General features: G+C 38.1%; 5 protein-coding genes and 1 pseudogene across 8 annotated transcripts; 4 read left to right on the plus strand and 2 right to left on the minus strand.

Annotated features, from left to right (window-relative positions):
• The first annotated feature begins 2,069 nt into the window (after nucleotides 1-2,069).
• On the plus strand, nucleotides 2,070-4,681 carry LOC110428801 (putative CoA ligase CCL9). The gene is made up of 4 exons (XM_021444722.1): nucleotides 2,070-2,369; nucleotides 2,805-3,849; nucleotides 4,007-4,110; nucleotides 4,229-4,681. The coding sequence occupies exons 1-4, from the start codon at nucleotides 2,169-2,171 to the stop codon at nucleotides 4,445-4,447; spliced, it is 1,569 nt and encodes a 522-aa protein (XP_021300397.1). The 5' UTR covers nucleotides 2,070-2,168; the 3' UTR covers nucleotides 4,448-4,681.
• A 132-nt stretch (nucleotides 4,682-4,813) lies between these two features.
• Nucleotides 4,814-8,241, plus strand: SR (serine racemase). 3 transcript variants are annotated; one of them, XM_021444742.2, is made up of 8 exons: nucleotides 4,814-6,079; nucleotides 6,306-6,356; nucleotides 6,466-6,651; nucleotides 6,772-6,858; nucleotides 6,963-7,193; nucleotides 7,273-7,376; nucleotides 7,502-7,688; nucleotides 7,894-8,241. In XM_021444742.2, the coding sequence occupies exons 3-8, from the start codon at nucleotides 6,488-6,490 to the stop codon at nucleotides 8,138-8,140; spliced, it is 1,020 nt and encodes a 339-aa protein (XP_021300417.1). In that variant the 5' UTR covers nucleotides 4,814-6,079; nucleotides 6,306-6,356; nucleotides 6,466-6,487; the 3' UTR covers nucleotides 8,141-8,241. The 3 variants fall into 3 exon arrangements, with proteins under 3 accessions (XP_021300417.1, XP_021300431.1, XP_021300427.1); XM_021444756.2 differs by having other exon boundaries at nucleotides 7,303-7,376; XM_021444752.2 differs by having other exon boundaries at nucleotides 6,488-6,651.
• An 830-nt stretch (nucleotides 8,242-9,071) lies between these two features.
• Nucleotides 9,072-11,750, minus strand: LOC110428808 (tubulin beta-8 chain-like; annotated as a pseudogene). The gene is made up of 3 exons (XR_016350966.1): nucleotides 11,266-11,750; nucleotides 10,919-11,188; nucleotides 9,072-9,756 (listed from the first exon to the last, which is right to left on the minus strand). The product of XR_016350966.1 is annotated as a tubulin beta-8 chain-like (transcript).
• Nucleotides 11,751-13,466: 1,716 nt separating this feature from the next.
• On the plus strand, nucleotides 13,467-15,081 carry LOC110428843 (actin-depolymerizing factor 1). The gene is made up of 3 exons (XM_021444769.1): nucleotides 13,467-13,617; nucleotides 14,106-14,371; nucleotides 14,453-15,081. The coding sequence occupies exons 1-3, from the start codon at nucleotides 13,615-13,617 to the stop codon at nucleotides 14,601-14,603; spliced, it is 420 nt and encodes a 139-aa protein (XP_021300444.1). The 5' UTR covers nucleotides 13,467-13,614; the 3' UTR covers nucleotides 14,604-15,081.
• Nucleotides 15,082-15,575: 494 nt separating this feature from the next.
• On the plus strand, nucleotides 15,576-18,371 carry LOC110414151 (RNA-binding NOB1-like protein). Its single transcript, XM_021425220.2, has 5 exons — nucleotides 15,576-15,991; nucleotides 16,217-17,270; nucleotides 17,452-17,620; nucleotides 17,797-17,916; nucleotides 18,063-18,371. Exons 1-5 carry the CDS (start codon nucleotides 15,652-15,654, stop codon nucleotides 18,213-18,215), a joined length of 1,836 nt encoding a protein of 611 aa, XP_021280895.1. The 5' UTR covers nucleotides 15,576-15,651; the 3' UTR covers nucleotides 18,216-18,371.
• Nucleotides 18,372-19,053: 682 nt separating this feature from the next.
• Nucleotides 19,054-23,966, minus strand: LOC110411130 (putative LRR receptor-like serine/threonine-protein kinase At1g63430). Its single transcript, XM_021421164.2, has 13 exons — nucleotides 23,426-23,966; nucleotides 23,063-23,201; nucleotides 22,874-22,945; nucleotides 22,624-22,767; nucleotides 22,383-22,532; nucleotides 21,701-21,817; nucleotides 21,552-21,616; nucleotides 20,999-21,250; nucleotides 20,695-20,900; nucleotides 20,430-20,562; nucleotides 20,180-20,337; nucleotides 19,676-19,891; nucleotides 19,054-19,559 (listed from the first exon to the last, which is right to left on the minus strand). Exons 1-13 carry the CDS (start codon nucleotides 23,508-23,510, stop codon nucleotides 19,314-19,316), a joined length of 1,983 nt encoding a protein of 660 aa, XP_021276839.1. The 5' UTR covers nucleotides 23,511-23,966; the 3' UTR covers nucleotides 19,054-19,313.
• Between the last annotated feature and the right edge of the window lie 218 nt (nucleotides 23,967-24,184).

Below are 24,184 nucleotides of genomic sequence, written 5' to 3' on the forward strand. Positions count from 1 at the left end.
TGTTTTCTTTATATGTTATTTTAATTTTTCTGCTCAGAACTGCAAAGATGTACAAAGACGACAAGCAGTTTAAGTGAAACAAGTTTCGGTAGATAAATTTGGGCCGGATAAATCCAATTAAACAAATAGGTGGGCAATTCCCATTTCTATGTCACATGATTGGCTAGAATTAGCGATACAAGGAAACATGAATGATCATGACGGAAAAAACTTTCAATTCTGCTTGACCTAATGCTCATGGCCTTCCTAAAACCAATCTATAAGGGTAACAGTCGGTTCCATGTTTATGATATAGGCCAAAAGAACTAGTTATAACATAATTTAATTCTATAAAAAAACACTTAATTCGAAACCAAACGTGATTTGAATACCTTATCAAAGTGAATATTGGGTATTCAAATTTGATCAATTGAAAGTTCTTCCTCCTTCCAAAGACCACAAACAAGAAAAGAAAAGAAAAAGGTGCAATTATTAATTAGTTTAAGTAATTAATTAATAGGAAGAGGAGATCAAAGCAATTCCATTATAATTTCTTACCAAAAATATTATGGCATCTTTAGGTTAAAGCCATCCCATCATGGAAAAGGACATTAAAATGCCTCTAGGCATCTCCCATAGGCCGTAAGCCATATGTTGATAAAACAACCCCAAGAATATTAATGCATTAATAAAAAGGGCGAAATAGATTACCATATACAGAAGAAACAAGCAAATGACAATGCTTGGATGTGGAAGAAAAGTAATGTATGGAAGTAAGCTATTACTATCACACACGGATCCAACTTTGCCTCGACATTTCTTGGCACCAATCTAATCATACATCTTTAACGATACCCTAGCTAATTGTATTGTTCATTTGAAAAGCAAGTTGCTTTATTCAAAGAACAAAATCATGTGGCTCACATATATAGTTATAGTTTCAGGAGCCTTTGATTGGCTTAGAATGAGACATCTTGCATTCTAGCTATTCACAATCTTAACATGTTCCATCACTTTGCCTCAAGCTGTGAAAGAAGCATATACCTCTATATTCCATCATATATACGGATAACATTTAATATTTTATATTTTTATCGTTATTCTCGAGCCACGTAGTAAAGCTTGTTTTTTTTCATTTCCCTTTCATCCTTTTTACAAAAATATGATTAATATTAAATAGTATAAAAAAAATTTGAATCGTAAATTAAGTACTTCAAAGAAAACACTTATTTCCTTTTCTGTTTTTTTTTTTTTTATAATTGTGTGACTGTGAAAGGCTTAACAAAAGATAAAATTAAAAACATTTGATGTTTGCCACTTTACTCGAGAGCTAATACAAGTGGACTCATAGTTTATTAATTTTAAGAGAACATTAAGAGAAGTAAGAATTTATATTATATTACGAGGATCTTAAAAAGGTAATTTTTTAAGACATTCATTAAAAATTTGTCATATAATACCATACACTCTCAAACAGTAAACTAATTGATATTAATTAACACTCCTACCCCACTTTTCTTTTACCAAAAGGAGTCAAAATACATAATATATTCACAAATTGATATACATTTAATAAATCAATAAGATAAAAGGATAAACAAAGCGCATGAACATGATCCTATATCATGGGCTCACATTCTTTGTTTGTCCTGAGTGTGCCCAATATTTTGTCAAGGTAAAACCACCACGAAGAATTTATTGTCGCTTTTTTTTTTTTTCTTCTAATGATTCAAGCCACCAGCCAGCCATCAAGAATTTAATTTTTGTTTGCGTTTCACGTTCATGTGATAGATTTTTTCTTCCTCTCGTGGTTTCCAACTTCCCAAAGTCCTTACGAAACATGGGACCCATCTTCTTCACTGCGGGGCCTACCCTTTAGGTAAACCAATCGGCCGCAGGAATCGAGCCACGTATGACGAAAATTAGGAACACAAATAAGAAAAGCGGGCGCAACTGTCGAGGCGGAGCACACGCAAACTGACCGTCAACAGTTGCCACGTGGGCCTTTCCACCTTCCCTGCTCGAAACCTCCACCGAAACATCCCCTCCTCTGTCAAGGATTCCACAACCCTTTATAACTCTCTCCACCCAACCCATTCCTCTCAAAACAAATATTTCATCTTTTCCAGGAATTTTGATACGAAAAAAATTTCTTTTGATTTCATTTGCTTCATTCGGTTGTTGAGAAAATGGAGATTGTAACTTTGACAGGGTTACTGAAGAAGGCAGGGACGGAGTTCCCGAGCAGGAGAGCTTTATCCGTTTCCGGTAAATTCGATTTGACACATGCTCAATTGCAACAACTCATCGATCACGCCGCCTCTCTCCTCATTGCCTCCGGCATCAAGCCCGGCGATGTCGTCGCTCTTTCTTTCCCAAACACCGTCGAGGTTTGTATATTTTTTACGTTTCATCAATCAGATGAACTTGTTTAAAACATTAGATTCTATTTTTTGATGAGATAAATACGCAGACGAAATTATCAAAAATAAAATAAAAACATAATTTTCCTTCTATTTCCCTCTCATTCCTCTGTAACCAAACAAAAGCCAAGGCTTTTCCTCCGTAGATTTTAGGAACTTGTAAAAGTTAACAAAATATCTCCGTTATTAGGTTGAATATTTTTTTTGGTCAAAATTTATAAAATGTCAATGTCTATGAGCATTAGGTTAGAAAAATTAAAATTTGATATGTTTTTTCGTTTGTGGTGATCAGTTTTTGCTGGTTTGCTTGCGTCACAATTTACAAAGCAGCCAAACAGAGCCACGGAGCTCTTTTGTTTAATTGTTATTAAATAAATAACAATTCTGTTTTTTTTTTTACAGTTTGTGATAATGTTCTTGGCTGTAATTCGCTGTCGAGCGACTGCGGCGCCGTTAAACTCGGCTTACACCGCGGAGGAATTCGAGTTCTACCTTTCTGACTCAGAATCCAAACTTTTATTAGTCCCAGCCGAAGGCATCAAGTCGGCTCAAGCTGCCGCTTCCAAGCTCAACATCCCCCACGTGTCCGCCACTCTCAAAGACGAAAATTCTAAAGTAACTCTTTCCTCTGACCCCGACTCACATCTTGACTCAGTCCACCAACTCGTTAACGACCCTGCTGACGTCTCACTTTTTCTCCACACTTCCGGGACCACCAGCCGCCCCAAGGGTGTCCCTCTGACTCAGCTCAATCTAGCCACCTCTGTTTTGAACATTAAAACGGTTTATAAACTCACTGAGTCTGACTCGACCGTCATCGTTCTCCCGTTATTCCACGTGCATGGCTTGTTGGCTGGCTTACTGAGTTCACTGGTTTCAGGAGCCGCTGTGGCTCTCCCAGCAGCTGGGAGATTCTCGGCTTCTACATTTTGGACGGACATGATTAAGTATAATGCCACGTGGTACACTGCTGTCCCCACGATACACCAGATCATATTGGATCGCCACGAGAGCAAGCCCGAGCCGGCTTACCCCAAGCTGAGGTTTATTAGGAGCTGCAGCGCATCGTTGGCACCGAGTGTATTGGCTCGGCTAGAGGCGGCATTTGACGCACCGGTGCTAGAGGCTTACGCCATGACGGAGGCCTCTCATCTCATGGCTTCAAACCCGTTACCCGAATGTGGCCCGCACAAGGCCGGCTCTGTTGGGAAGCCTGTTGGGCAAGAAATGGCTATTTTGAATGAACAAGGGGAAATTCAGCCACGCAACGCTAATGGGGAGGTTTGCATTAGGGGATTAAATGTGACAAAGGGTTATAAGAACAATCCTGAGGCTAATAAATCAGCTTTTCTATTTGGTTGGTTCCACACTGGGGATATCGGGTTTTTCGATTCGGATGGATACTTGCATCTCGTGGGTAGGATCAAGGAGCTCATCAATCGTGGAGGTATGCATTTTGTGCTTACCATTCTAATAATGCGTTACATAAAAGTTTCTATATTTAGAGTCAATTGCTACATTAAATGCGTACATATTTCTTAAAATATCATCTTAACAAATGAATGTCAGAATGTTAATGTGATGTTTGGTCTGATAATGTTCAGGTGAGAAAATATCACCAATTGAAGTGGATGCAGTGCTATTGTCTCATCCTAATGTTGCACAAGCGGTTGCCTTTGGTGTCCCAGATGAGAAATATGGAGAAGAGGTAAGAAATCATCTCTCTCGTGTGCCAAAACGCTGTGTAGAAAAACATGTATGGTTGTCATACTGAATTAGCTGCTTGTCTTAATGGCTAAATTTCTCTCTGTTTCTTTCAAATGTAGATAAATTGTGCAGTGATCCCAAGGGAAGGAGTAAGCTTGGAAGAGGCTGAAATTTCGCAATATTGCAAGAAGAACCTTGCAAGTTTCAAAGTCCCCAAGAAGGTTTTCATCACTGATTCCTTGCCCAAAACTGCTACTGGGAAAATCCAACGGCGGATTGTAGCAGAGCATTTTTTGTCTCAAATGTCCGCTGCCAAAGTTCCCAAATTCGGAGCTTAGTTCAGCAATGCTCCCTACATTTATCGTTTGCTTCGAACTTCTTTGGAGCTTTGCCTGTTGGGCAATGGCCAGGTTACTTAGTTACAGAGTTAAGTGGCTGTAGTTTTCTTTTTCCTTTTCTTCTTAGAGTTAAAAGTTGATTTTTATAACAGACAGATGACATGTAATTCTGATTTCAAATTATTTAGATGTCCACAGTTAATAAATACTTTGATATAGTCCTTTTTTCATTAATGGAACACCCCTGTGGTTTCATCATCACCTACAATTATCTCCACTTATCTTAACTGAAATACTATATATGTAGTTCTTGCAATAATTTTTCTTTCCCTGGAAAGTTACATGTAACCATACAAATCATGGAGAGACGTTCCCATTTGGGCAAGAGGACATCAAAGCGGTAGTTGACAATGACAAAGCAGCCAACAAAGAAATGATGCATGTCTTTTTTCTTTTTTGAAAATATTTTAGTACCTGAATCAATCACGAGAGATGCAGCAATGCTTGGAGTACATATATTAAGAATTGAGTTGGTTATGTCTCTACATGTTTACATCCTATTTTAAATTAACCCCATTATCAACATGTTAAAATCTGTGTCTAAGGGTGCAAGACTGCAAGTGTTTTATCTAGTTGATTTACCACAACATTTTGGTCAGAGTCAATAGAGGAAAAGTGATGATAAAAAAACAGGTGGAAGAAACCATTTACTTTGAGGGGAACTTATCTGCGCTGCCATTTGACATGCTTGATCTTAGTAGTGTGGTCTGGGCTGCTGTGCTACACTTGGGTCATGCCTTGTTCCGTGGATTGAGTAATCTGTTTGCTCTGTCAAAGTTAGATGTAGCAGCCATTAAAGGGGAGTAGTATTTCAAAGCTAACCCGTGGGAGTCTGACTTGAGAATATTCAACCTGAGCGACTCAAGGGGCAGGGCTGCGTTACAATGGGCCGAGATTCGAGACCAGCAAAGTTGAAGACATCATTAGCCTGGATTTTCCCAGTGCCCTGGTACCCTTAGAGTCACTTTCATCGACTCCTAACTTCAGTTTGGAACTATCTCTAGTACCTAATTTTATGTATGGTTTTTCAATTTCCTTTCAATTATTGGGGGTTTTAGAGAAAATTAAACTTCAAGTTGCATCCAAAAATTTAATTTATTAATTAATACATTATTTCCCTACTTAAAAAGCAAATTCGAATATCTTCTCCTTAAATTGAAAAAAAAACCCTCTAGTTACAAAGCTCAACGAGGTTTGAATTGTGGGCTCTTTCACCTTGTCTCAGCGTCAATGTTGATTAAACAATGTACCAACGGAGTTGGCTGTTTACGTCTACTTTGTACATTTGTTTTGTTAAGGTTCTTACAATGATACAGTGAAAAAAGAATAAATTTTTTGAAGCTGATCTAGTTGACAAAGAAACAAGGGACAAACCCTTTGCAGGGATTTGGAAGTGAATCAAATAACGAGAAATAAATCTGAACAAAAGCGGCGTCGTAGGGTGGTAGATTACATTTCTCGTTGGCTCCTGTTTCGGCATTTGCTCACAATCTCACCGGTATACATCCTCTGAGGCAGAAGAGTGGGAAACGCAGGAGACAAAAATATCGTTCTGAAAGTTATAAGTATTCTGTAAGTCGTTAAAGCTTCTCATCTTCTCTTCTTTATGCTTATCGATTCATTCTCCACCTTTCCTTTTGGAGCACACTAGACCCATTTAACAGTGACGGAATCCAAGTCACATGAGCCATTTTTTCATACCCAGATGGTCATTTTTCACTGACCCAATCTAATTTGAATCCTATCACTTAATATAACTTGGTTTGATTGGCTGACGATGGCAATTCTATGATTACAGTCAAGTTAGTTAGTTGGGCGGTGCTCAGCTAGACTACAGTTATACAGACAGGTATGTGTCTTTCGTGGTTGTAGATGCTAAAATGCTTTTGTTATGAAAGTTAGAAATAGTTTTTGAAATTGTTTGATCTGTTTGTGTTCCGTCCAATTTGCAATTGAAGCATTTAATTCGGTTGCATAAAGATGGAAGTGACCAAGGGGAAGTATGCTGCTGATCTCTCCTCCATCAGAGAAGCACAAGCACGCATCAATTCATTCATACACAAAACTCCAGTCATGACCTCGGAGTCTCTAGATGCTATTTCTGGAAGGAGGTTATTCTTTAAGTGTGAATGTTTCCAAAAGGGGTGAGAAACTAATTAATGGCAAATGGTAATCATTGTTACTTGATTTATTCTTGCTGATGTTTGCAAATACTCCAGTATTTGTCTATCCGAATTAAGACTCTCCTATATGTTCCTTTACAGGGGAGCATTCAAATTCAGAGGTGCTTGCAATGCTGTATTTTCACTTGATGACCATCAGGCAGCTAAAGGTGTTGTAACACATAGCAGGTGTACTTTAAGCCCATCTGTATCCCTTCATCAATAATCTTGAATTGTTTCTTTCCCCTTAAAAATTTTATTGGAACATAACTAATTGCATTCCCCAAAATTAGTGGTAACCATGCTGCAGCATTAGCATTGGCTGCAAAGTTACGTGGGATCCCTGCACATATAGTTATACCAAAAAATGCTCCACAATGCAAAGTTCAGAATGTTGTGCGTTATGGCGGTCAGGTTATATGGAGTGAGGCAACAGTGCCTTCAAGGGAGAAAACTGCAACCAAAGTGTTGCAAGAAACTGGAGCTGTACTTATACATCCGTATAATGATGGGCGAATTATAAGGTAGTATACTTAACATTTCTATATATTTTTCTCCCATGTGTTTCTAAGCTTGGAATGTTATCATTTGATGTTATATCAGTGAATTAGATGACCTGGACTGCTTTTTCAGTGGGCAGGGTACCATATCCCTTGAGCTTTTGGAGCAAGCCCCTGAGATAGACACTATAATAGTTCCCATAAGCGGTTTGTGTTGCTACTTTCTCTTGTCAATTTAATGGTTTTTTGTCCTGCATCATCATCTTTTGTCAATGTCCAACGTTTTGGTCTTTTTTTTCTGTCAAATAGAAATAAATATTGAAAATTTGCAGGAGGTGGCTTGATATCAGGGGTGGCTTTGGCTGCCAAGTCCATCAATCCTGCCCTTCGAGTTTTGGCTGCTGAACCCAAGGGAGCTAATGATGCAGCGCAATCAAAAGCAGTTGGTAGAATTGTAACCTTACCTGAAACAAATACAGTAGCTGATGGGCTGAGAGCTTTCCTTGGTGAACTCACCTGGTAAAGGCCATTCCATGGTGTCTTATTGTTACCGCATTATATAGTTACTTGTGTATCCATTCTTTCCTCATGTTTGCTTATATATGGCACACTATCAGCACAATCACTGCTCGTTAGCTTATAGGAACCATATTACTTGTTTGTCTATAACTTTCAGTTTGTCTCTTGCTTTAAGTTCCTCATTCTATGGCTTCTGATTGATTAGGCCCATAGTACGAGATCTTGTTGATGACATTATAACTGTGGATGATACGGAGATAATAGAAGCAATGAGACTGTGCTATGAGATTCTTAAAGTTGCAGTTGAACCAAGTGGAGCCATAGGCCTTGCTGCTGTCTTATCTGATAGTTTCAGGAACAACCCTGTGCGGAAGGATTGCAACCAAATAGGAATTATACTTTCTGGAGGTAATGTAGATCTTGAAGTGCTGTGGAGGTCATTTAGAAAATGAAAGTTAAATTTGTTATTGCTCCAACGTAAACATTTTCTTTCCTTTCAAATTGAGCTCGGTCTCTTAATGCTGAAGTAAAATCCAATTAATCCCTTGAAGAATTTCTTTTTGTGTTGTTGTTCTGCTTATGCTCTCTGCTGGGCAATAGAGAACATTGCTTAGCTATTCAATGCAAAACGTTTTTTTGAAGGTATTGCGAATCAGAAGACTTGAGACTCTGTTTGTGCTTTTAAAGCATGGAAAAAACATGGGGAATTGCTAGTTTAAGATATCTATTGCCCAGAGCCACAGCCCTCAAGGGCCATAATCATATTTTCTACCTGCATTCGATCAGTTTATGAACACTAGACCCAGCAAAAGCTAGAAAAGAGCCTATGCCTTAAATATTTGAGACTTATGGTCAAACAATGGTCCAAGTGAAGTCCGTTTGTGAATATTGGCAATATTATAACCTATGCTTGAAACTTGTGATCTCTGATTGGAATTTACGTATATGTTCTATCGTCTTTAACTGCAATGGCTTATTATTAGATGTGTGCTACCTCCGAGGTCTACCCACTACCGCCATGTTTATAATCAATTTACGATGTTATAAAACCAATACCTGCAAGTTGACAATATTCTAGAAATGGGTTCGCTTAACATTTGGCTTCAGTTTTTGTACGTTGAATTTGAGAGAGAAACAGGCTGTTGAAATTACTGATAAAAAAGAAAGCAGCAATACAACAAAGCACTCTGTCAATCACTAAATTGTGGAGGCAGGAAAAAAGTCGAAGAGAAAATTAACGAAGCAAGTGATACAAACACCATAAACAGGCAATGCGAGATTGCATCAACAGACTCCACATGCACAAAAATATCCCAAAGCACGACGAAAGCATCCAAATATCCTACAGGCTACAAGAACAAGGGGCAAGCATAGTCCAATTCCATTCTGTTTTAAGTCTATTCCTCATATTCTTCCTCCTCTTCCTCGTACTCCTCGTCATCTGCAGTTGCATCCTGGTATTGCTGGTACTCTGAGACCAAATCATTCATGTTGCTCTCAGCTTCTGTGAACTCCATCTCATCCATTCCCTCTCCAGTGTACCAATGCAGGAAAGCCTTCCTGCGGAACATGGCGGTGAATTGCTCACTGACCCTCCTGAACATCTCTTGAATCGAAGTAGAGTTCCCAATAAATGTGGAAGCCATCTTCAAGCCGTTAGGAGGGATGTCACAAACAGTGGACTTTACATTGTTTGGAATCCATTCAACGAAGTATGATGAGTTCTTGTTTTGCACATTGATCATCTGCTCATCCACCTCTTTTGTGCTCATCTTGCCACGGAACACAGCTGATGCTGTCAGGTATCGACCATGTCGAGGATCAGCAGCACACATCATGTTCTTTGCATCCCACATTTGTTGAGTAAGTTCAGGGACAGTGAGGGCTCTGTACTGCTGGGAACCACGAGATGTGAGAGGTGCAAATCCAACCATGAAGAAATGTAGCCGAGGGAAAGGGATGAGGTTTACGGCAAGCTTGCGGAGGTCTGAGTTTAGCTGACCAGGGAAGCGAAGGCAGCATGTAACACCACTCATAGTGGCAGAAATTAGATGGTTGAGATCTCCAACTGAACATCAAATATTGTAAGTTAGTTTCCATACAGAGAGTATGGAAATAAATATTGAAAATTTTTCTTTAAATATCCAAAAACTAGTTGCTCTGCTTTAGACACGCATGTCAAATACTAAAACAGATTTTGGCCATTACCATACACCATACTGCTATTAAACTACTCAAGATCGACAAATAGAAAGCCCCATTCCATTTGATAAAGACAAGAACTACAGCTGAAGTTATTATTTAAGCATACTACAACCAGTCCGACCTAATCTGTCTAAACTATATGGCCAAAGTCTATGAAAGCGAGACCCATGTGAAATCGCCATTGTATTCGTGCAAACGGATAACACTTACATCAATGAAGACAGTACTAACCCAGAGGCTCACTAAAATGCTAGTATCGATGATAAACTTATCATAAACTAAGCATAGGTTGATTGACGAACCATATAATCCTACTATTATAAATTTTAACTTATAAGTACCAGACTCTATATTATATAACTAAAACTTACCTAGACATTCCCGAAATGGCAAAACCAATACATGTCAGTCTAATCTCTTCCTTAGATAAGTGCTCTAGAAAATGAGACCCATGTGAATCCCAACTGTATTTGTGCAATTAGTTTTCAAAGACAGAGAAGAGAGTTTAAGATTCAAGTGTATGACCTCACAGGTTTTAAGTTTTAACCCTCCCAAAGTGGAGTCTGATGAGAAGGTTATGGATCTCATCTTGACATTGACAATTCAGACACAACTGACGCAACAAGTTCCATATGGAGAGGTACGATTGTACCCAATGACGAGAAAGTCGCTTGTTCCTAGCTTCAACTAGAAAATAGATGTAAATAGAATACTAATTCTAGATGGATAAAGTTGGATTCATCAAACAAGACTTAATTATCAACTACCCAAATACCAAACGCACTCACAAACAATTACCCATGCCTTCTAATCTGATTAATAATAAAAAAGACATGATTATGTCACGCTAATACCTAAAATGTTACTAAAATAATACTACTAACAATATACTTATAACAAAATAATTTGTAAATCAATTTGTTCCAATCTCATTTCTCCCAACCAAACAAACTTAAAAATGTCAACAGTTGCAGCAACAGCAAATGAAAACAAACTTCAACGGCAAGAAACCAAAAACTACTTACAACTTGGAGTGGTGAGCTTGAGAGTACGGAAGCATGTCATAGAGGGCTTCATTATCAAGAACCATACACTCATATCCGCATTTTCCCACAGCTGATGAACAGAAAGTGTCGCGTTGTAAGGCTCAACAACAGTATCTGAAACCTTAGGAGATGGGAATACCGAAAATGTAAGCATCATTCGATCCGGATACTCTTCCCTTATCTTGGATATCAACAACGTTCCCATTCCCGAACCCGTTCCTCCTCCCAAGGAATGGCATACCTGAAACCCTGTAACCAAACAACCCCATATTTAAAATAAAATAAATTGATAACTGAACAGAACCTCTACAAAATGCAAAACTTACCTTGAAGGCAGTCACAGTTCTCGGCTTCCTTTCTGAGACGTCGAGAACCGAGTCGATAAGCTCCGCCCCTTCCGTGTAATGTCTTTAGCCCAGTTGTTTCCGCCGGACTGTCCGAAAACGAAGTTGTCGGGTCGGAAAATCTGTCCGTACGGACCGGATCTTACGCTATCCATGGTACCGGGTTCGAGATCCATTAAGATGGCGCGGGGAACAAATCGGCCGCAACTGGCTTCATTGTAGTAGACGTTGATGCGCTCCAGCTGGAGCTCCGACTCGCCCTGGTATCTACCCGTTGAGTCGATGCCGTGTTCGGCGCAGACGACTTCCCAGAACTTGGCACCTATTTGGTTGCCGCATTGGCCACCTTGGACATGGAGGATTTCTCTCATTTTCTAGAGAAAGTGACGGAAACTTGAAGAGGAAAGCGAAAAATATACCTAAGAATATAGACGAACCGGAACTGAGTGAACTTTTTTGATGGGGGGAAATGGGGTTGAGAGAGGTTTTATAGAGCACTTAACGGTTTCCGTTAGTTGGCGGCAGATGGTTTGACAGTCAGTTAGTGACGGACGTTTTGTTTGAGTGGGAACTTGAATTTTGAAATTGGGTTTTGGTTCAGTGCTGACGAGTAACTGTTAAAATTACCGAAGTTGATTACGTGGTTTTCTTTCATTGGACAGTCAGAGGAGGAGTCTTGAAACCGGCCTTACCAGATGCTCAACGTTACATTATTATATGCATCCCAAGGAATGAGAGATAGAATACATGGGCCCGCAGGCCCGCAGGCCCACAGAGAGTTAGTAAATTACTCTGAATAGAAAAATGCATAGAGTGCTATATTAGAGTAGAAAATACCATTGAAATTGGTATTTAAATATTTAAAATTGGTTATCTTAACCTTACAAAACATAAAATCCCCAAAGCTAATATGTATTAAAATAATTTATAATTTAAATATGATTCTACTAAATCTGTGCCAAGTATCAAAAGCTCAGAATCGTGCCTACTTTTTTTATGTCAGTTGAGCTTTTGGTCTTGCCGGTAGGAATGAGAGGGCACATGCTAGGGTGGGTATTGTGCAACTGAAGCTACAAGGTTTTGATTCCATGGCTACATGCTACAAGGATTTGAGGAGAGTGGAGAGTGGAAACCATCACTTTTTTGTTTGGAAACTTGCATTTTACTCTCTGAAATTGTGATCCTCTGCTGACAAAGGTTAGACCTTTGACAGTGTGGGATTGAAAGGGGTTATCAAAGCTGATAAACATTGACAGCTGGAAGAGAAATTCCAAGGGTTTTTAATCATGTGAGCAATGGTGATCCTAATTCCTGAGGAGCCTTGGGTACAAAGCAAACTACATATCCACCTCTTTGCTTCATGGGGAGGGCTCATCTTCTGGGATGAATCCAAAAACTTCAATCATTTTGCTTACCTAGTCGAAATTTCTTCAAATATTGCATCAGGTTGCTTGACACTCAATCTGCCAATGATGGCCTCCAAGATGCTCTTATAATTGAATATGTGGACTCTTACAAAAATAATTTGATAGTCTGCACTGGATAGCTATTTTTGCTCTTATATTTTACTAAATATGTATTGAATCCTTGTATAAATTTGAGGGGATGACCCTCCAGAATGTTTAGGACATTAAATATATTGATCTGGGACATGTCCATTCTCCACTACTTGTACAAGAATTTGCCCTGGAATTTAACAGTTGAAGAATGAAAAAAATGGTCTTGGAATTATCTGATAAAGAATAGTTTTGCGAAAACTTCGCAACCATAGTCTTAGTTAGGCCATCAAATCACCAAATTTTGCCCCCTCATGTCTTGCATTGATGTCACTCTTCAGCAACGTACCAAATGCCTTTTTCCGAGGCTTTTTAATGCTCAAACTCCTTTTGCAGCCAAAAATAGCAAGCCAAAGCACCTGTTTGAACCTGTAAAAACATTTGCAAGAGAGAGAAAATGTCCCCATACCATGAGATGAGATTGAAATCTTCTTTCTCCTATGGCCAATGCATTCAAACCTTTCCAAATTTGGATTTGACTCAAAAGGAAAATAGAAGTGACAACTTCTCTTCTGGACCATAAATGGGTTTCTATAACAAATTGGATATACCACAAGTTTGACAGAACAGAAGCATGGGGAAGTAATTCGTGGACATAATCATAGCCAAGTCCTCCAAATTCTCTCCTCCCTTAAAACCTACCTCTCATAAACCCTAAAAACAAGGATCTATTTTCTCTTTTTACTCTCCAAAACCATCATTACAGCCTCTTGCTCCCTCTCCCTTTCACAGCTTCACATCTCTCACAAAAGGCCCCTCTCTCATTGGTGGCAAAATGGTATGTCCTGTATCCCTCTCTCCCTCTCCCTTTCTCTTTTATGAATCCGATTTCTCAAAGTCAATCATAAGGAATTAAGGATGGTACTGTTATTTTGTTTCTGATTGATTAGAATCAAATTTGTTATGATTAGTTTCTCCAACCACTCTTGTTTAATCAGACATCATGAATTCAAACAAGTTCATAATCATTTTCTTGTTGCAACAAAAAGCTTCTGTTTCTTGACAAACAATACATGGTGATTGTAGTTGGTGGTAAGAGATAGACATAACATATCTCATTGCATGAAATAAAAGGTATATGGATCTAGGGTTGAGGCCTCTCCAAGGGCCAACATTTCTCAAACAGTACTGGAGATGTGTTTCAATGCCATGAGCTATGTACTTTGGGTCACGAAAGAAGAAACTTACTCATTTTGGATAGAGTACTTAATGCTTGGTCCTGTTTCATTTTGGGTGCTGTTTCTTACATCTCTTACATATGGGCAGGCGAATTCAGCATCAGGAATGGCTGTGAACGATGAATGTAAGCGCAAGTTCTTGGAGCTAAAGGCAAAGAGAAGCTACAGGTTCATTGTCTTCAAAATCGAAGAAAAGATTCAACAGGTTGTGGTAGAGAAGCTAGGTGGACCAAGCGACAGCTATGACGATTTAAGTGCCAGTTTGCCTGCTAATGAGTGCCGTTATGCCGTCTATGACTTCGATTTCACTACTGATGAAAATTGCCAGAAGAGCAAAATTTTCTTCATTGCATGGTATTAGAACTACTAACAAGTGCTTCTCTCTCAGTATACCTTTTTTTCTGCATATAATAAGAATAATGAATATGGTTATAGGTCTCCGGACACATCGAGAGTAAGGAGCAAAATGCTGTATGCCAGCTCCAAGGACAGGTTCAGAAGAGAGCTGGATGGTGTTCAAGTTGAGTTGCAAGCGACTGATCCCAGTGAAATGAGCTTTGACATTGTCAAAGGGCGAGCCCTCTAAACAGATGGAATCATTCAGCTCATCTCTTCACTTCTTCAACCTTCTTAAAAGCATGCTTTGGGGGGGGCCATAATCATCAATCTAATGTTAGTTTCAGAACCGGTTGAACATAGATACAGACTACTGCTACCATTTTCCTCTAAACTGAAATAGTTTGGCTGCCAAGAAAAAAAGTGGGGATTGCCATGACTCACCCCATCTTCAGTTTGAGAAGAATTTGGTTGGTTTTTCCATTTATTAAGTGATGTTGTTGAAAGGTTGGTTAAATTATGAGAAGGGATCACCATTTTTATATCCCTTTGTTTTTTTCAATATGTCTCTCTCTACTCCTTGCTTTTAACTTGGGGTAATTTTGGGTAATTTTTTTATTTTAAAGAAGGATGAATCTATCCTTCTTTCTTTTTGCTAATTTGCTCATCTTGTATCTTCTCACTCTTTATTTTTTAGTGAAATATTAATCAATTAATTACTACTTTTACTTAGACTAATATTATTATTAAATCTTTTTCTCTTTTCCCTTGTTTTCAACCTTCTAAATTCAATTAATTTTACATGTTGTAATTACAAGACATGGTATTAAAGTGGAGATAAAAAAAATTATCTTGAAGTAAAAGAAGAAATGTGGAAAAAAAATTACAAAAAAAAGGTGAAAGATTTATTTAATTTTTAATTAATTAATTTTTTTTTGAATTTAAGAAAAAGGATTCAAACTTTTTTTTAACAAAAAAATTATATATCAATTAATGAATTAAATATTTAGGTATTACTTAAATTATTTATTTAATTATTAATTAAATAATTTATAACTTGCCTAATAATCCTATAAGAAAAATACTAAATTACGTAATAGTGTAAGTGTAGTAGTATAAATTAGTTCCTTGCTATATATTTTATTTGACAAGTCTTTTACAAAATCCCTATAAATTACATTTTATTTTATTTTCAGTTATTAAACCGCACCGTTCCGATCCCACCCTTTCGTTTTCTAGGGTTTAAGACTCTGAGCTTCACACTCTCTTTCTTTTTCTCTCTCTCTCGCTGCCTAACCATGGAGGATTCCGGAGTACGGGCCCCTAACCGGAACCCGGCAACATGTTGGAGCAGCGTACTAAAGAGCCAACCACCGAAGCCTCAAACGCAAAAACAAACAGCGACGAGCAGCCAACTCTTTGTCGAAAGCTGTAAATCCACAAAGGGAATAGCGGTGGCCGTAGTCGACGCCAACGCCGTCATCGAAGGTGGAGAAAAGCTCAACAACTCCGCTGACAAGTTCGTTACCGTCCCTGAAGTCCTTGCCGAAATTCGCGACCCTGTTTCCCGCCACCGCCTCGCCTTTATCCCGTTCTCCATTGATACCATGGAGCCCTCTCCCGATGCCCTCAATAAAGGTAATAAATTTAAACGTCAATTTCCTTTCTTTTTTGGTATATGTATAATTTTTATATATTAAGGCACCCTTTGGTGGTTATTTTCATCACTATCTGTTTCTTGTGTCTTAGAATGTTGTTATAAGGCAAAAGAAAATTCGTGATTGATTAAAAATGAGCAAATTACTACAATGTAACATCAATTCTAACATCATTATTAATTAAATGTTTTATGTGACCTGTTAGTTATCAAATTTGCGAGGGCAACTGGTGACTTGCAGACTCTTTCGGACGTTGATCTCAAACTGATTGCCCTGACATATACTTTGGAGGCTCAAATTCATGGAACCAATCATATTAGAGATGCTCCTCCCCCAGTTCATGTTGTTAATGTGAAGAGGCTACCTGAAAGGGACTTGCCTGGATGGGGCTCCAATGTTCCTAATTTGGATGAGTGGGAAGCACTCGAACGTGAAGCTGAAGGTGGAACAAATTCTAACTCAAGAATCCTTCCCTTGAAAGACTTAAATGTGAATACTTTCCCTTCAGATAATGGTTCTGAAGATGGCTCTGTGGAAATAAAGGGCGAAACGCATTCTGAGAATCAAGAGGATGTTGAACATGGTTTTAGGAGACCTAAGAGATATTTACCCCTGAAGAAAGAGGTGAAAATTGAAGGGAAAAAGATGGTGGCTGATGGAATTGATGCATCTCAGGGACAGATTGATGATAATGGTGATGATTGGCAACCTGCAGTAAGTCGAAGTACTCATAGGAGATATCTTAGGAGGAAAGCTAGGCGGGAATATTATGAGGCATTAGTGGAGAAAGATTGTCAGGAAGATATGGAAAAAAGCATGGATAAGAACAATGTTGAAGATGCTCATTCTGGAAACGGGGTTTTGGAGGAGACTGAGAGAGCAGAAGAAAAGAAGGGTGATGAAGATCTTTCTTCAATCCTAAAGCAAATGAGGCTGGAAGAAGACTCACTGGAGGCTCTTCAAGAAGCAGAAGAAGCGGAGATCACAGTGGAGGACAATGTGAATCTTTCTGTTGAAGGAGATAAGATGGATCTTGTCAATGAAGAAATAGACCAGTTGGAGATGTCAAGTCAGACCAATGATACTGTTGATGCATCATATACAGATGATGTTAGCAGCGAGCAGAGCTGGATGTTGAGATCCCTATCTGAGTCCAGTGTAGCCTGTGTAACTGGTGACTTTGCTATGCAAAATGTTATTCTGCAGATGGGTTTACGGTTACTAGCACCTGGCGGAATGCAGATTCGGCAGCTACACAGGTATATAAAGAAGGCATATCAGTAGTGATGAATGGTGGTTGTTAGTTATCTATTCAAATTTCAAATATCATTTGAATTTATTAAAGCCTTTTTATGTGAAAACCTTGTTGTTTTGTGACATGTCAAAATTAAGTATTTTGATGCATTTCTGCTTATCTTCATTAAATCTATATGACTGTAGATGGATATTGAAGTGCCATGCCTGCTATAATGTGACTGCTGAAATTGGAAGGATTTTCTGCCCCAAGTGTGGAAATGGAGGAACTTTACGGAAGGTAGCTGTTACTGTTGGTGAGAATGGAATTGTTTTAGCATGCCATCGCCCAAGAATTTCTCTTCGTGGTACAAAGGTAAGTTCATCTACACAAGCAACTGCAAAAGATATCAGTCATTTATTGAGTTTTCTTCTCTTGATTTCTAGTGTTCGTCATGCCGTCTGGCATAGCCTATGTGTGATTTTCTGGGTTGGCAATATGATATGATTTGGAGAAAATATTTCATGAATGCCTTCATTTGCTGTGTGCAGTTTTCACTGCCTTTACCCCAAGGTGGAAGAGATGGCATAACCAAAAACCTCATTTTACGTGAAGATCAACTTCCCCAGAAGCTCCTTTACCCTAAAACAAAGAAGAAAGTAAATAAACAGGTTTGTCTTGTCTGCTTCTCATTTTTTAGTTCTGCATCTATGGCTTTGCTTAATCTGTTACGTCTGAGTTTGTTTCCTCCTTTTGCATCTCAAAAATGAAATTTATTCAGTTAATTAGAGCTGAGCATGTGTTTTATTTTGTATAGGGGGACGATGATCTTTTCATGGGTGTGGACACTTTCACTCACCATACTGATAAAAGAGCACCTCTCCAGCCTCCCGTAAGAAAAGCATTAGCAGTATTTAGTGGAAAGAGGAATCCAAACGACAATCACTACTCCCGTTCTAAGCATAAGTAACTTCACGGGATTCCTTTTGTAATTTATTTTTTGACTTGAGAACCAGATAAAAAAATATGAATTTTTCGATATTTACATTTCCTTTGCCCGTTTTCATATTAAGCCAAATGTAATGGATTATCTACTAGCGTGCTATGTATGTTTTTTGCCTTGAAATGAGCTCAATTTTGGAGAGATTTCATTCAACTACCTTTGAAATTATGTGTTGCACAAGCAATTGATGAAAAGCCACTGTTTCCTTTGGGTGTCTTTGAAAAGCAGGTTGCTCTATTTATTACCGTGTTGGCAAATAGCAAGGCAAGGGTGTCCAATAAGTCAAGTTATTTCATCTTGCCGTACGTAAATCTTGTAGAATTCAATCAGTGAATTAAAAGCACAGAAATTTCACAGAAAGTGTTATGTAAATCCCTTTATTTATGAGAGTATTTGGAAGCCACGTACCCGACGTTTTGACCATTAAATTAAAATAAAACCTTTCCACCATTTTAATCATTTTCCCCAAACAAAGTTGATCTGCAATGAAGAGAACGTTAAGTTTGGTAGGCAAATCCTTCAACCCTTTGTCCTGTCCAGCTCACCGCCGAGCACACTTTGCCTGGCTAGGATCTTAAATTTGATTAAATCGTAAACAACAACTAACAGATTCCATTCGACAGAAAATGTGTTGAACTACTTTGTTCTATTACTTGAGGCAGAAAAAAGATGAAGATTGACAACTTGGCACAGGCCGTGTCTTGAGCATCATTTTTCGGTAAAGTAATGTTCTCAACAAAATTACAAGCATGCATTTAATATGTATAACAAAAGACAGCCAACAATTTCATCGAGGATGTAGAGACAACACTAACATAATTTACATATATAGTTAAACAGATGGTACAAGACTCACTGCAAAATAGCTAAATTGGCTACTTCCTGATTTCAGAAATTTTTCTGAACATCAAATGGTATACAAATGGAAAAAAGGCTTCAAGCATAAATGAAAGCCAAACGTTTCTTTTTGACATGCAGCCATTTACAAAGATCAAAAAGATTGGATAGAAGAAAAAGAGTAAAAACTGTATGTATTTGATGTACAGTGTGTTAGCTTCAACTCAATCATGATGAAAGGGCAAGTTCAGCCCATGCCAAAGAAGATGACTTCAGCTCAACGGATACAGATGTGTCAATTCTACTCTCCAACATAAGGCTTATTTCCTGCATGGATGGCCGATTCGAAAAGTCTGGATGAATGCAAAGGCTTATCACTTCGCATATAACTTTGAGGTCGTCATATCTGAACTGTTTTAGCTCTGGGTCTACAATGTAAGACATAACTTCTGGTAATGCAAGATAATCCTTGGCCTGCAATGCATGGAACTACTTAAGTTTTCTGGAGCATATTAAGCTAAGCATGTTTGTCTATAAAAGTCCAACATGAAATTTGGTTAACAAATGTGGTGCTCAGAGGGGTCCCTTACCCAATCTATCAAGCACCCTCTGTCCTTGCAGAATGGAGGCCTCCCACTAATTATCTCCAGTAGAAGTACACCAAAAGCATGAATATTTCCCTGAATATCCAGATGACGTTCCTCCATGGAACTAGGAAGTAGACAAATGGCGCCATTGCTGCCAATAGAGCCAGAGTTCTTTTCTGATCTAGCAAGAATAGTCTTCCAACTTTCAAAATCAACCAACTGCATCACAAGATAATTTCTTAATCAGAAGGATCCCAGTTCAATTTCACAACCACAACCAGCCAGCCAAAATTTCTCAAGTTCATGATTGAATTGTCAAGATACCAAGAGTGACCCCATTATTCATCACAAAGTAATTTTGGCACAAGAATAGCCTTCTTTAATTTTACCATGCAGCAACATACTTTTGTTTTAGATAAGGTAAAAGTGACCCTACCTCAAGTATCCCCTGATCATGAAGAAAATATTAGAAGGTCATACATGCAAGGGCATGAGGTGAGGGGATACCTTGGGGGAAAAATCCTCTGTAAGATACACAGCACTAGAGTTTAACTCTGATATAGTGAATGGGGCCTCAAGTTCTCTGTGAAGATACTTGAGTCCTCGAGCAATGCCTTGAATAATTCTCATACGCCTTGTCCAAGATAATTGGGATCCCTCTCCATCTGCATTAAAATTGACTTAGTCAGGTAAAAGCTGATAAACAATGTTACCTTTGTATGTGAGAGCGTGAGAGACAGAGAGAGAGTATGCTTACAATGCAAATGCTCATAAAGCGTTCCATTTGATGCATATTCAAAAACAAGCATCCTTGTAAATGGAGTGCTTTCTTTACAGTAACCTAGTAATATCCCTACATTCTCATGATTCAATCTTGCCAAATCTGCCACCTGAGTAGCAATTTAACAGAAAACTTAGAATCAGATCACTCCAAGTTTGTTAATTCTTACATTTTGAAGTTGCGTCACATCTTTCAACAAAATTGATCTTTTGATCAAACTGTTATAGGATTTAACAAGTACCTCTCTCTGGAAATAGAGCTCAAGATAGCCAGTCCAGTGCTCCTCTTTAATGCAGAGGGATATCACAGCAATTTCAGGTCCACCCTTCATGGTGCCTTTGTAGACCAAACTGTCTGGAGAGGAACCAATAATGTTGCTGAAATCTTCACAAGCTACTTCAAGCTCTTGTCTGCTAAATTTAGTCACATCTTTCAACAACTCAGAATCTGCACAAAATCACCATGTAAACCAATATTGATTTGAAGAATACACAAGTAAAGTTAATTTGAGGACTAGTAGCTAATGCCATATGCAGCAAACTAACCTACGTATACTGTTACATGTTCCTTCTCACTCCCTGATTTCTTCCAAGGGATTATGATAGCAGACTTGCTATTGCATCTTTGGAAAGCAGTAAGGAGGGCGACAAGAAAGAGAGATCCCACCATGGTTCCTGTCACTATTTCAAGAGCCAAAAGCCAGGCAGGTTTCGACGCTTTCCGATGCTTTGCAACGTCTTCAACAGGCCGATGCTTAGGGCTGGGTGCTTGGTGACTTCTGGAAAGCATAGCACCACCTAAAAAAGGAATATTGCCACTGCCAACTCAATATTGAATTATTTTAATGGTCATAAGACAATCAGCTAGCATTGGTAAGTGTAATAAGAAAATACATACACATGCAACTCCAAGCGTATTAAATTCAACTATGGAAGAGCAAGTGCTTAAATTTTGATCCAATAATTTGACTAGAACCAAATGAAGCATGTGCACTTCAAGATGTCATCAGATTAGTCAGTTAGACTTAGCCAAGAACATACATTTTAGTTCAAATATTCATCCACATCACAGCCAAAGGGAAGATTATGTAATACATACCACATTGTGTAGTGGGACGCTGTTTGGCACCTTTGTCCTGGAGGCAATTCCCTTGAAAGCTTGTGCTGCATTAATAATATGGGAAAACATGAGCCAACTGGATAAAAAGAAGCCGGCATGGATCTATGTCACAGGCAAAGAAAGTTTACCTTGGAAGGTATTCCAAACACTTAGGTATGCTTCCAACCAAAAAATTGTAGGAGAAATCTACCACTTTTAACTGAGATGAACGACAAAGTCCAGTTATGTTTGAACGTGAGGCATACCTGAAGTGAAAAGAACTATTAGAGATCAACTTTAAAATTCTAACATGATTTAACTTCAGTGGCTCAATATTTAGAGAAGAAGCCTGCAATATTTTCAACTTCTAGGATCACACACCATGATATTTTACTCCCTACTAAAATACTAGCTTTATGGGTTAGAAAAGGATATTTATCCTCTGCGAGTAGGTATTGTTAACAGTTTGTCATAATCCAACATTAAAACACTAGATGGCACATAGAATGTCCTACATTATGCAGAAAAAGAAAAGGCGTAAGCTTATAATACTAGTCTCGATAGCAAATTCTACCAGCTTGTTTGCTCACCATCCCCTTTCAATCATTATCATCATTTCTGAGACAGCATTTAAACTAAATTTGCTAAGAGATGATGGATTAAAAACTGACAAATATGATACTGTTTTCTACCAGCATTGTATGTGTAGAAACTAGAAAATGTTCATTCAAAAGGTATACAAGGCATATTTCCTAATGAGCAGTTTATCAAATAGATTTGTTCTCCAGAGCTTAATAGAACATAATTTTATTGTGACAATATTCTACTTACATTCCATGTATCTTCGGTGCAAATGCTGAATTGCTATCAGCAGGAACAGTTCCATGAAGTTTATTTCTATCAAGGCGAAGTTCTTGAAGAGACTTCAAATTGCCAAGCTCAGCAGGCAGGCTACCCGTCAACCCATTTGACTGAAGGTTTCTGTGATAAGAAAATAAAGCAAAATAAGGATATAAATAACCAAACAAAAAAGTTCAATTCCTTAAAACAGGACACATAAAGTTTGGGTTACATCTTCATCACACTGGATAAATTCCCAAGCTCTGGAGGAATAGGACCCGTCAGTTGATTCATCCCCAAATCCAAGACTTCGAGGAATTTTAACATGCCCAGTTCTTTAGGTATTATCCCTATCAGATTGTTCTCGCGTAAAGTTCTATAAAACAACATCACATGAAAGTACGAGTCAACCATTCCATTCTTAGAAGGATAAAAGTTGAACCAATAGCATCATCTTGAACAAATAAGAATAAGAAACATACAGTTCTTGCAAATAGGTAATTTGGCCCATTTCCGGTGCAAGAAATCCCTTTAAAGATGAACTGGATATGTTTCTGAAACACACAGTAAGACATGACTACTCGGAAAATGCATCAATTGTGCAGATATCTACCATTTAACGGAATGAAAACTGATCAAAGAACTTCAAAAGGCTGTTGGATCATGCTTACATCTTAATAACATGTTGTCTCTCCTGATTACAAGTAATCCCAGACCACTCACACGGATCAGCATCTAAAGCATTCCAGTTTGACAAAACCAGATGTGGGTCTTCATATATAGCTTCCTTGAATGTTGTAAGAGCCCAAACTATACAAAACCAGAGTTCCCACTCAGTGAAAAATATTGATTCTATTGACATTAGAATTATCAGTATCAGTAAAATCAAGAATATAAATCTAAAAGAACTAAACTAAAACACCATGCAGCAAAAGATTAACAGTTTAAAGTCCTCATCTCTACCCACATTTTCCCAGAAACCAATCAAGATCTGCAAAAACAAAAAATCAAAGACGAAAAGAAAACCTCATTACCTTCATTAGTAGGAAAAGGAGCACAAGTCACAAAAGCAACTCCAGAGGCAAGAAACAGAAGCAAGAAATAAAAGTATGATTTCATTTTGCTTTCTCCCCTGTAATATTTTACGCCCTTTTATCAGCCACAAGTAGAATTCATCAACCCAAAAATGAAGAAGAGAGAGTAGAACCAAAAAACAAAAAAAAAAAAAAACCAACTGAGTTGCAGGTTTATCAAGAAACTAAAACTAAGGCAGAAGTTCAAAGTTTTGGTACGCTAATCTGCTATAATGGGGTTTGCTTTGTTAACAGAAAGTATAAAATGAAACAAACCCAAACAAAAATAATGAAGAGATAAAGATGCTAATACAAAACTACTGGGTTTAAATCCAAGATTTGGCGACTACCCATGAAAGTAAATCACTTGAAAAAGTGGAGAAAATAAAGGAGTAGAAAAATGTGAAAGCCTTGAGTAAAAAAAGACAAAGAAAAGATGTGAGGGAAAACTTGGATTCAAAGAGAGCTTCTTTTCCTTTTTGGTTTAGCAGAAAAAAAAAAACCATAAAAGAAAGAAAGACAATGGAGATAATTAAATACGCAGTTCAACTATGTTCAATTGAATCAATTTCATGCAGAATGGCAGTTTTGTAAATTAATTCATTCTCTGGGGTTCTTTAATATCCAGCATCAGGTAACCTTGTTGCTTGCTTAGTGGTTTCTGCTAATGATTGCACTGAGAGAAGCCAAATTAATTAGTGCGCATAAATCTCGTGAGAT

The sequence above is a fragment of the Theobroma umbraticum genome, unplaced genomic scaffold (assembly GCF_002168275.2).
Source record: "Theobroma umbraticum cultivar Fairchild unplaced genomic scaffold, ASM216827v3 scaffold_30.0, whole genome shotgun sequence".
Lineage (NCBI taxonomy): Eukaryota > Viridiplantae > Streptophyta > Magnoliopsida > Malvales > Malvaceae > Theobroma > Theobroma umbraticum.

Coding starts and splice junctions, on each gene's coding strand:
- LOC110428801 (XM_021444722.1), top strand. CDS start 2,169: ATGGAGATTGTAACTTTGACAGGGTTACTGAAGAAGGCAGGGACGGAG. Junction 2,370..2,804: donor CTTTCCCAAACACCGTCGAG/GTTTGTATATTT, acceptor TTTTTTTTACAG/TTTGTGATAATGTTCTTGGC. Junction 3,850..4,006: donor GGAGCTCATCAATCGTGGAG/GTATGCATTTTG, acceptor GATAATGTTCAG/GTGAGAAAATATCACCAATT.
- SR (XM_021444742.2), top strand. CDS start 6,488: ATGGAAGTGACCAAGGGGAAGTATGCTGCTGATCTCTCCTCCATCAGA. Junction 6,859..6,962: donor GGTGTTGTAACACATAGCAG/GTGTACTTTAAG, acceptor CCCCAAAATTAG/TGGTAACCATGCTGCAGCAT. Junction 7,194..7,272: donor AATGATGGGCGAATTATAAG/GTAGTATACTTA, acceptor ATGTTATATCAG/TGAATTAGATGACCTGGACT.
- LOC110428843 (XM_021444769.1), top strand. Junction 14,372..14,452: donor AAAATTTTCTTCATTGCATG/GTATTAGAACTA, acceptor ATATGGTTATAG/GTCTCCGGACACATCGAGAG.
- LOC110414151 (XM_021425220.2), top strand. CDS start 15,652: ATGGAGGATTCCGGAGTACGGGCCCCTAACCGGAACCCGGCAACATGT. Junction 15,992..16,216: donor TCCCGATGCCCTCAATAAAG/GTAATAAATTTA, acceptor GTGACCTGTTAG/TTATCAAATTTGCGAGGGCA. Junction 17,917..18,062: donor AGAAGAAAGTAAATAAACAG/GTTTGTCTTGTC, acceptor TATTTTGTATAG/GGGGACGATGATCTTTTCAT.
- LOC110411130 (XM_021421164.2), bottom strand. CDS start 23,510: ATGAAATCATACTTTTATTTCTTGCTTCTGTTTCTTGCCTCTGGAGTT. Junction 21,617..21,700: donor TGTTTGGAATACCTTCCAAG/GTAAACTTTCTT, acceptor TTATTAATGCAG/CACAAGCTTTCAAGGGAATT. Junction 19,560..19,675: donor GAGGGTGCTTGATAGATTGG/GTAAGGGACCCC, acceptor CATGCATTGCAG/GCCAAGGATTATCTTGCATT.